Source organism: Amphimedon queenslandica, unplaced genomic scaffold, assembly GCF_000090795.2.
Source record: "Amphimedon queenslandica unplaced genomic scaffold, v1.1 AMPQUscaffold_13209, whole genome shotgun sequence".
Classification (NCBI taxonomy): domain Eukaryota; kingdom Metazoa; phylum Porifera; class Demospongiae; order Haplosclerida; family Niphatidae; genus Amphimedon; species Amphimedon queenslandica.
The window spans coordinates 62791-74437 of record NW_003546555.1 but is presented as its reverse complement, the minus strand read 5'-3'; the positions used below and the strand labels follow the sequence as shown (position 1 = coordinate 74437).

At 36.1% G+C, this 11647-nt stretch overlaps 1 protein-coding gene and 2 long non-coding RNA genes across 3 annotated transcripts; all 3 read left to right on the top strand.

Annotated features, from left to right (window-relative positions):
• The first annotated feature begins 1130 nt into the window (after window positions 1–1130).
• Window positions 1131–1898, top strand: LOC109584447 (uncharacterized). Its single transcript, XR_002186008.1, has 4 exons — window positions 1131–1195; window positions 1263–1586; window positions 1637–1807; window positions 1861–1898. It is a non-coding gene; the product is annotated as an uncharacterized LOC109584447 (long non-coding RNA).
• A 665-nt stretch (window positions 1899–2563) lies between these two features.
• Window positions 2564–3016, top strand: LOC109584450 (uncharacterized). Its single transcript, XR_002186013.1, has 3 exons — window positions 2564–2583; window positions 2632–2794; window positions 2842–3016. It is a non-coding gene; the product is annotated as an uncharacterized LOC109584450 (long non-coding RNA).
• Window positions 3017–4362: 1346 nt separating this feature from the next.
• LOC109584433 (host cell factor 2-like) lies at window positions 4363–7479 on the top strand. Its single transcript, XM_020000193.1, has 3 exons — window positions 4363–4762; window positions 7009–7100; window positions 7288–7479. The coding sequence occupies exons 1-3, from the start codon at window positions 4363–4365 to the stop codon at window positions 7477–7479; spliced, it is 684 nt and encodes a 227-aa protein (XP_019855752.1).
• The last annotated feature ends 4168 nt before the right edge of the window (window positions 7480–11647 follow it).

Here is an 11647-nt window from a genome sequence, read left to right as displayed (position 1 = left end):
TCATCACACCCATGGGCGGTTGCAGAAATTTGGTTTGACCTGGGCATCAATAATTAGTGGGTGTGGAGTGGGTGTGGTTCCATACAATTTTGCAAGGAAAATGGGCAATACTGATCTATAACTTCATTGAGATGATTTCTTAGCATAAAACAACAAAGAAGCCTGTTGAACTACCACAGTTTACACTGGATGCCCACACCAGAATCATGAATATAATTATTGGTCAAAAAGTCAACCTGGGCATTGCCCCCTAATGCCATGTCCAGAAATTGCAATGGGACTTCCGGTCGTGTTAATTTAATGATATTCATTGGAATTACCATAGCAACGGCAGTTCAGCAATGGTGGATTGATAGGAAGCTTCACTACAAAGCTTGCTAACGTCTTTCTGGTACATGGATGGGACTTCACTAGATACTTGAGGCTTCTAGAATGCTAATTAATGCAATTGGTTATCGTAGTTTTCTCATATTCTTTTGTTAAAGTGGCAAGCGTGGTGAAAGAACAGGCTCTTCTCAACAAACGACCGTCTTACTTCAAAAAGGTCTAGAGACACTATTTGCTTGTATATATAAGATGTTAAGCACTCTTTCTTTCACTTTATTATTCCTAAGAGAAGAGGAAAGCACTTGTGACTTGTTGACTCTTGCTGCTGCACCCGTCATCATTGAAATGGCTAAAATTACTTCACCTTCAGGAGACAAATGTTCCAAACAAAGTTTTGAATTTCTTTATCTTTTTTGCATCATTGGGTAGTAAAAATTTTGTACTTTCACAAAATAAGTGAGCAAATTGTCAAAAATTGTTTGAAATTTAGATATAACCAGTCAAAAAGTAAAAAAATTATCATACATACATAAAGGAATGACAAGATGGCGGCACTGACTACCTCATCTTCAATTGGTAAATGTTCCACACAAAGTTACTCCAAATGTTGTAATATTTAGCAGGAACACAGGTAGATGGATGAAGAACAGCTACTGAAGTGCGCAAATTGATGATTCTTATTGTAAAGAAAGATATAGCCTAGTAAATGGAAATGTCCATTCCTGCCCTGTATAAAGTCAATCAGTGTTATACGGAGATAATTGCTCAGTATACTACTCCGTGTCCACTCATTTCTGGACATGTGGCGCTTTTCTCTCTGTCTATGTTTTCAAGAATTTTCTTGACTCACTTATTTTTGTGAAAGAAGGTATATAGGTGTTTTTGTTTTGTTCAGTAGACCTAATAAATATATTCTCATTTCATTTTGTCAACAGGCCTCATGTTTACATGACAAAATTAGAAGACCTCCATTTTTATTTGTAACCACCTTTTCTAGACTCTCGAACGGAGTTAGCTAGTAAGTCTTGGAATCATAATAGTGTATTGTTTGTTACATGGACTGAAACTATTCTCGTGTCAATGTAATGAGAAATGACTGAGATAATAGCCAAAAACTAGTTTTTTTAATATTAATTTTGTAACCACCTTTTTGAGACTTCTGCACCAGGTATGAACAAGTTACTACTTTGAGTGTATTCATTAAGGCCTCTTATATAGACTGTTTATGGTTTCATTTTTCTAGATGCTATGTTTCAAAAGTAATAATATATTTTTGCAAGCGTTTCAAAGGGTGTGGTTTAATTTTTAGTGAGAACTGAGTAGTGAAAGAATAGGTTATTTACCAAGAAACACAAGCAGGATTTCAGTGGCATTGATGAGACATTGTTACATGATTGTAAAGCTTTATATTTATGCTACCACAGAGAACTATCAAGATAGAGATGATGTACATTACAGTATGTACTGTAATGGTGATACAGTAAGTGCGGCTTATAATAATTGTTGTCAATGTTTTTATTGCTATTTTTATAGTTAAAATTTGTTGAAAGACTCATAATAATAATCAATCTATTGGGTCACTGAAGAATAGAATAATCATCAACAGTTATAATGATAATAATTTAAATAATAGTTTTTTTTAGTACTTAGCACAGTGCATTCTTTCTTGTAATAGTAGATCTTCACTTTTTAGAACTAGAATATCGATTGCAACTCTTGTATAGTCGTAGACCTGAACTTTAGTAAGTAATTCAACTGGATTTCTTCACTATTTTGCTTGTGCCATGCTTATACACGTGTAGTGTAAACGTCACAATACATCACTTCCGGTGCCAAGGATCGAGCGCATCCTGTTTCATATCCATGTGTGTATGTAGTATCTATGGTGCCGGTGTTGGAGGGTAGTTGGACCCCCCTTATTTTTGGACCGGGGGGTCCAAGCGCTCGCGAGTAGTTGGACCCCCCTTTAGTGTAGTTGGACCCCCCTTTAGTGTAGTCATAGACACTAGTTGGACCCCCCGCTTGCGCAGCTAGCACTAAGTCAGGTCGCAATCACGCACTGACTTACCAGCTGTACTGCTATGGAAGACTTTGAGTTGGTTTATACCGAAAATGATGAGACTTTCGATACATTTGATGACCTTAGGCTTAGCAAGGATGAAGGTATACCACATAACAGCCTATTATTTTTGTTTTATGTTATCATAAGATACTGACAGTGATACACAAAGCTCTAAATAAACAGACAATTCAGTAGTATGATAATATTAGTTAGTATTATTTAATTATGAAACTCTGTTGTAGACATAGGAGCTATAGATATTTCAGAAGTTCTTATTCCAGACTATGTCAATTCACCTCCCCCTGTTAAAGATACAGAGGAAATACTTTATGGAATAAGCTCACATTGGGGAAAACAGTACTTTCTTGATCACTATCCAATAATAGATCATACTAAATTTGATGAGTATGTTATTTTATACAGTATTTAATTTATAACTGTATAATTTTTAGAAATTGTTACTCAGTAGAAACTTTATTTGCTCAACTATAAAGTCAATTGAGGTTACAACAAGCATGCATGAATAGACTGTTGCTTTTTACATAATTTTATAGCCAAAGTTAAGAGAGCTTTTGTTATATATTGATATATTATTTTGGTATTCATTCCTATTATTATTTCCTAAGGTATTTTGATTACAGTTATTTCTAGTATTATTATTTTTGTTATTCTGATTATTACTACTACTACTATTATTATTATCAGAAGAGATTTTAGCCGGCCTTTTTACAATAAATCAATATTTACAAAATACGAAGGTCAAGCTCTCCCCATTCGGTCACTACAGCTTTATGCTCGAAATAGAATCAGTGAATTTTCTAAGTATGAGGAAAAGTCACTTATTTACCTCATGATTATTGCAGATGGATTGAAAATGACATGATATGATGGCTTAATCATAAATAACCAAAATTGCTATTTATATATTGTTTCTAGATAGATGAACTGTTGACCTACATCAATGGAATTGAAAGTAATGTATTATGTAAACCTGTCATAATAATTAGTCGATTTTCTAAAACTATTATTTGGCCAAAAGTAAGTTTTATATTTATATAATCTAGTTCTATATTTTTAATAGATCCTTGCTGCTTTGTTGATAAAGAATTTTAACTTTGATTACCTTGAGGTTGTAAAATGCACTGTTACACAACAATTACCTAATTAAATTTAATTTAATAATAACAAAATAAAATCTGTCAATACTGCATAGCAGGGCTGTTTAGCTGCAGCAATTTAATTTTGCTCTTTTAAGAAGCATCTATGGTGACAAGAGGGCACTGTTATGATCATGGCTACCGCTGTGAGGTATTAGCATGTGTCTTGCCAGCGCGCATCAAACGGCATGAAGGGGGTCCAAACATTAAGGGCGACTGGACGAGGGGTCCAAGGGAGTCCAAACAGAGTGTCCAAGCGCTCGGGAGTATACGGACCGGGGATCCAACTACTCGCGAGCGCTTGGACCCCCGGTCCAAAAATAAGGGGGGTCCAACCACCCTCCAACACCGGAACCGGTTTTACCGTTACGACCTTACGGTTTCAGTAAGGATTCTGGTACAGTCCCTCCTTACCTACTCCATCACTTTGACTAGGAGAATTGAAGAAGTTGGGATTTGGTTTGAGTCTAGTAGAACCAGCAGGAGATTTTCAACTGGCACCACGACTGGAACTCATTTATGAAGAATTTTGGATAAATGAGTGTGGTCTTATGTTGCATAGTTTGGGTGGGGCTGGTATTTTGCAAGAATGGCATCTAAAAGTGAGGGCCACTATTCTCTTCTCTTTGTATCTCTTTCATTCATTCTTTGTCTCTCTTACTCTCTCACTTACTTTACTCCTCTGTATCCTGTCCTTATTCTAACTCATCACTATATTACTGTTACTCTGTTACTGGTACCTCTCTGTTTTCTATAGACTATCAACCAGTGGAGAGAAGGGGGCACTCCACAGTAAAGGTAGGAGACTACCTATATATGTGGGGTGGGTACGGGTCTGGAGTACACTATGATCTGATGGAGGTGTATCACTTACCAACTGGTGCTTGGGACCAGAAAGCTACTACTGGTACCCCACCACCAGGTACCTGGGGCTATTCATCTAAAGCTATTGGGAAGGACATATATTATTTCGGTGGATTTGATGGTCGTTATCAAAACAGCTTACATTGTTTCAATGTTGATTCATTCAAGTGGAGGAAACTCTCTCCTTCTAGTTCTGATCATGGTCCAATGAAAAGGCGCTACTCTGGAATGGTGTCAGCTCATTTTGACGGTGAAGACTATCTTGTAATAATTGGAGGAATTGGATCATCTTCTATCAATATTCCAAAGCAGCCTGATGCTCAGTATATAAATTCTTATGGTGATTTAAGATGTAATGAGATACATTATTACAGGATTTCATCAGGTCAGTAATTCTTATCATTGATACACAATAGTTGATCAGTATTTCAAACTGAATAATTTATATTAATATGCATAAAACAGATTGTTAATAATTAAGTGTGTTTGTTAGCGGGTCTCTGTGTGTTGTGTTTGTGTGTGATTGTGACGTGTGTCTATATGTGACGTGTGTGTGTACTAATACATACATTATGATGTGTCTGTGTATGATAGTGCATATAATGTATGTGAGAATTTATGAATGTATGACGTGTGTATGTGACGTGTATCTATAATGTGCATGTTATGTGTGTGTGAGTATTATCATGTATCTGTGTGTGTGTGATGTTTGTATATGTACATGTATCTATTAAGCTAATGTGACATGAGTGTGTGTGTGTAGGTTCTTGTTATTTATTATCATTTTTAATAAAGTTCTGTATCACATGAGTCACAAATACCCACATACAATGTTCCATCAGTTTCCTATAATTTTTTATTTACAATCACAACTGACATGTACCAGAATAGATTAGTAATCTTCAAATAAGGACACCCCCTGGACCTTTCCTTCATGTGTACAGGTGTGGTGTGTGTGATGGTATGTGTATCCATACATGAGTGTATCTGTGTGCATGTGTTTTGAGAGATATAACATATATCTTAACCCAGCTAACCATAGCTGTAGCCTAGCGCTGGGGTGCACCTCGATTGGAATGATTGGTCAATGCCTGTGATTCCCTCCCATTGACCCTGGTTATAAGGCTGCCGTCAGATGGTCTTTACTCCAGTTTTATGTGGTTTGGTTAAATTTGCTATTAATTAATTTTGTTACCATTATTGTTGCTTGTTCATGCGTGTTAGTCATTATAATAAGAGGTGTGGTTTTTCTCACGTGACCCTCCAAAAGGACCGGCAGTCTGGCCTTGAGAACCAGATGTGGCAGGTTAAAATGTTTTTTTGGACACCCAACTCTCCCTGCTCTGCCAAATCCACTTCAGTCAGGTCATGCAGGCAAGATTTAAGTAATCTTTATAGTCTTAAACTAGAGTTGTTTTAATAGGCTGATGCTAAGTTTTTGTAGTACATGCATGTGTAAAACTGGTGTAGGCAGAGGCGTATTTAGGGGGGGGGGCTGAGGGGGCTTGAGCACCCCCCTCAGGGCTGGGCTCAGAAAAAATTACTGAAGTCCTGGACTCTTGCATCACTACCAAGCCTCTTAACAAAGTTATCTAGCCCCCTGATCATGATTTCAGCAGCTTCCAGTGCTTTACGGAGCAATCAGAAGTACCAGTAACATAGCAGTATGCTTGAAATGATCTTGGGCCCCTCCCATAATTGACGAAAATGCAGAAAAAGGCCGTTTTACTGCCGTAAAAGTGGGTGTGGCCAAAATCGCGGCGAGCTTCGCGCGCCCTTAGCACCCCCCTTCCCCAGTTCCTAGATACGCCCCTGGTAGGCTCTGTGGTTTAGTGGATATAGCCTTTGTTTGTAGATGGCAACTCACCTACATGTACATCTAGTTCCTCTGGGAGTGTAGTATGGGCCTGGGTAGCTAGTACTGGAGACCTATGTGGGCTTGGGTAGCCATTATTAGGGGCCATGTATAAAGTGCAGTGGTGCTTACCGTGCTTGTATAAATTACATGTACACAGCCAAGAATTTTACTTTGAATCATGACTGATATCAATCAGGATCAGCCTTGATACATTCCTGTGTCATGGATTTTGGGCAGCCTGTAAAGCAATGAGTCTAGTATGATACAATCATGATAGCCATCCATCATACAACCATGCTGGAGTACGGCCCTGGTTCAGCCAGAGCCATGCACAGACATGATTCAACATTGATGCCAGTCAGGGCTATATCAAAATAGATATCAGCCCTGAATCATTGATTTTGGGTAGTGGCCTGTATCAGAGATGAGAATTTTTGGCTGTGTATGATGCAATTAATTGATTAAATTTAATTATTCATTACTGTACATGTAATGTGTGTGTGTGTGTTAGTGTGTGTATCATGTGATAGTGATGTGTGTCTATGCATGATGTGTGTGTATAAATAATAATGTACACACATATACACATACATATGTATGATGAATGTGTATAATGTATGTGTATGTATGTGGTAAGTAAGTGTACATGAGTGTTTGTACATTATTATTAGATCAATGGATATCTCCTGTTGTTACTGGAGACAGACCACCTCCTATTAGTCACTTCACTCTAACCCCAGTTACTAATAACACTGCAGTAATGTTTGGAGGTGAGACTGATATTGGAAGAAGTAATAAACTGTACATGATAAGTTTCACTAAGATATCAGTGGTGAGTTCATACTGTAGTATAGGTTTGAATGTAACGATTAAACAAACAAATTAAGCAATTTCTATCAAAACTGCATTGACTACCTTACATACTAAATGCAATGTAGATTATTTTGTCACTAATTACTATTACTTAATAAATATTAATTAATTATTTTATTACCTCTTCGATTCTTTTACATTCTCAGGATATATTAGAAGTACCTAATCCTGGAGGATCAGTACAATGGCCTAAGGGAAGATGGGGTCATTCCAGTGTACTCATTACCACTAGTTCAGGACCACACTTACTGGTGGTGGGTGGATATCCTGCCTATGATGTTTGGTTACTGGACATTAACAAAAGAAAGTGGAAAGAACTGGCAAGTATTAAATTATGATGCCTGATAATACAACATAAAGTGATTAGCTAAATTTGTAACTCAAGAAGTTTGTAATGTACATGTACATACTATGATACTCAGTGAAAACTACTGATGAATAATGCTGGTATTCAGTATGTGTGTGTGTGTCTGTTTTTAGTGTGAATGTGTGTTTGTGTCTTTTTGTGATCATGTTTGTTTTTTACCTAAATATGTGTCAATATACATGTATGTGTGTGTGTGTAAAGATGGATTCACAATTGATAGAGTGTCAATGCTGGAATTAAAATATATTCTATTTTATATACATTGTGTACATTGTGTATGTACATACATGTATTTGTGTGTATGTGTGCATATGTTTTAATATGTGTATGTGTGTACTAACACATACATCATGTGTACATGTAACATGTACATGAGTGTGTATATGTGTGAGTTATTATGCATGCTTTACATGTACCTTTATATGTGTATGCATGTATAGATGTACATGTATGTGTGTTAGTGTGTCATTAGTATGTGTATGTGTATGTGTGTACATGCAGACACTTAGTAAGTTCTTAATTGAGGGCTCACATGATATAATAACAGACTCAGTTGTGTATACTTGTCTATTAATATATTGTGTTTTATTAGTTTTACTATGTCAGATAATATATACACCAATTAATAATTATCTTTTTAATTTTATAGATTAATCTACCAGGCAATGTTACTAACAGATACTATCATTCTCTCTCAGTGTGGAGTGTGACCCCAACTACTAACTGGATAATTGAGTTTGGAGGATTGAGCTATGGTTTAACAACACTAAGTGATAAAGCAGTTATTGAACTCAGTAAGTACATGTAGACAGTAGTAGATACAATGTGTATTGAATATGTGATGATAATTAGTAATGATAATAATTATTACAATAAAGTAAGCAATTCTTATGATAAATAATTAATGAGAGCATATGACGTATACCTATAATACTAATTTTTACCAATTCATTCCTGCTATGTACAATAGTGAATTATAATGACTGCATAAGATACAGAAATACTGATAATAATAGGGGCTAGAGTGAATGAAATATTATTATCAGTGTATTTATATACAATAATATGTTCATGTGGTTAGCTGTGTAAACTGACAGAGGTCACACATACAATGATTGAATCCATGAATAATAAGGTTACCATAGTAACTAACTGTAATTAATTTGTGAATTTTTATTGTCCACTATTTTGTTACGGTATAGGATATACTAGTGATAATGATTGGTTTACTAGTGTAATACCTCTGGACCAGTATCAAAATCAACTAAGAATAAGGATACTGAGTGATTCGGAGAATTTAGGATTAAGCAAAGAGGTTCAATTACTCAGAGGCCACCTGCAAGAAAGAGGGAAAGAATTTTATCAGGAACAGCTTCAAAGACAAATAAAAGTGAAGGAGCAGATACAGCAAGATCGAGACAAGGAGCAGCAACAGCTTCTTCAAGAAAAGGCAACACTTAGTCAGCAACTTGATGATGCTACCACTCTCCTTGAGCAAGCAGAAAAGGATAAATTAACTGTTGAATTAGGTACTATTGTGTTGTACTGTTGTTTATGTGTACATTGTTTACATTATAATACTAGTGGATTAGTTAATGTCAAGTATGGAAATAGTATCCTGTACTCAATAGAGGTCAAATTGTCTATGCATTAGAAATAATAAGATTTATATATACAATGAGCTCTGCTTATACCATATATGGTGTCATTAGCAATAATCACAGTACAGTGATTTTCCTTAAGCTTGCATGATAGGCAAGCAGAAATGTGTTATTCACATGTTCTGTTGTGGTCAGGAAATAAATGGATGCACCTACTTAAAATTGACCACAACAGAGACACATTTCTGCTTCTCTATCATGCAAGTTTATTGAAAATCACTGTACATGTATTTATGGGCTACTGTACATGCAGTACAAATTTATATGCCACGTAGCGCTTTATTTTGGCAATTTTGCTGTAAAATTGTAATTGGCGGTTTTTAATTTGGCCATTTTTGAGCACACGTGCATTACTGAGCAGGCACATTAATGATTGGCAGTTTTAATATTGGCGATTCTGCTTACAAACCGCCAGTCACCAAAATAAAATTCCGCCAAATTAAAGCATTATATGGTAAGCAATAAATATGTTTTTGTTTTCAATTTTTGTATTTTTATTGATAATAGAACATAGTGAGAAGCTTAAAGCTAAAGTTGCTGATATTGAAGAGAAGAAACAGATTATTACTGGTTAGTGTATCAACAGTACATACTGTTAGATGAGACAATATTCTTTTAATGTAGAAGATTATGAGAAACTGAAACTTAAATTTGCCAAACTATTGGAAGAGAAGGAGGAACAATATCTCAAGGAGAAACAGATCATTATTGGTTAGTTAACTATACACACATCATGTATTAGATGAGAGAATATGTTTATTGTGCAGACGACAATCAAAATCTCATTTCTGAGAAAGACAAAGTTATAGCCAAACTGACATCAAATGAGAAACAGATCATTACTGGTTAGTGTATCATCATCAATCAATAATAATTATTAATATTCCATTAATTTTTAGACCTTAAAGAAAAGGAGTTGTACATAGCAAAACTAGTGAAGGAAAGACAAGAGAGGGTCCTCAAGCAACCTATCAAAGAGACTAGTTCCATTGGACTACAATTTAATTACCTGATCCCTTCAATGGGTAAGAATTTTATTGTGTGACTGACTGACTGACTGTGAGTCTTTTTACTACTGATAGATAATTTGGACTGTTTGAGTGATGTACAGGTAGCAGAGAAAAAGCTGTTTCTAGTTCAAGGAGAGAAACCTCAACTAATTAATTGGGAGAAATATGGTCTAAGGATTGGAGTACAAGAAGATACCTTATCACCCACCGATACAGTTGAGGTAGCAGTGGTCGCTCTTGTAGTAGGAGAGTTTGTGTTTCCAAAGAATACAGTACTAGTGAGTGCTGTTTATGCTGTTTCAGTATCCAAGCTTCTCCCCAAGCCATTGCGACTAGAAATTGAGCACTGCATTAATCTGACGGGACGACCAGGTCTTACACGATTCTTGAAGTTTGCTATAGCTCCTGTGAGCACACCCAGTCTTCCTTATCATTTCTTAATAGTCAAGGGAGGAGAGTTTAAACCTGATAGTTGGTATGGATCCATTGAACGTAAAGAGTTCTGTTTGGTAGCTATTGTTGGGGAGAAATTTTTATCTGAATCATCAACTAATGGAGGCGAGCCAGAGGAAGAGAAGGAGGAGGAGGAACAAGCAGAAGAGGAAACTGAGGAGGAAGTAGAAGATGGTAATAGTGATTCATCCAGTGATTCTGATAGAACTAAAGATCCACCAGGAGCTAGCAGTGGAGGACAAGGTGAGTAATGAGTGAGTGAGTGTGTACTAGTATATAATGAACTGAATCTATTTCACTATAGGAGAATGTACTAGTAATGAGGGAGTAGAAGAAGAGGAGGAGACTGGAGGTCAGCCATTACATGAGGAAGGAAATGAAGAGCAAGATAATGAAAGAGTAGAAGAGTCAAAGGTTCATAAAGAACCACATCATGAAGAAGCAACTGCTCCAATACCTTGTACTGAGATTAGTTCAGATTTTAATAGTAAGGATATTCATATACATATACATCAACACATTGAATGATAACTGATCTTACTTGTATAGTTGAGTCTAATACTGTTGAACAAGTAAATGCAAAAGAAGAAGAGAGACTTGAAGGTGATGATACCAGTATTGATCCAGTTGATGATGGAGAGGATTTAAGAGAAGAAGAGGAAACTGAACCTCAGCCTCAAGAACAAACCCCTGGTAATGAATCACACACAATTGTAAAAGAACTGCATGCATAATTAATGATTCGTCTCCTTATAAATTTAGTTGGGACCCAATCCACTGGTGTAGAAGAAGCTGCAACTTATGCTGGACTGGTTTATTATGAGGAGAAAAGAGCTGAAGACTTAGTGACTTTTACTACAGCTAAGAAATTAAGTGCTCTCCTTGAGGTATGTGTATACATGTACATACATTAATGATTCAGTCATTATTATGTTCACTGTTTTAATTCTATAGTTCATTGAAAAGAAGCACGTACAAGCTGAGATTGGTCAATATGTTTATTTTTCTTTTATTC

Coding starts and splice junctions, on each gene's coding strand:
- LOC109584433 (XM_020000193.1), top strand. CDS start 4,363: ATGTGGGGTGGGTACGGGTCTGGAGTACACTATGATCTGATGGAGGTG. Junction 4,763..7,008: donor TTCTTATGGTGATTTAAGAT/GTAATGAGATAC, acceptor CTCTAACCCCAG/TTACTAATAACACTGCAGTA. Junction 7,101..7,287: donor GTTTCACTAAGATATCAGTG/GTGAGTTCATAC, acceptor TTACATTCTCAG/GATATATTAGAAGTACCTAA.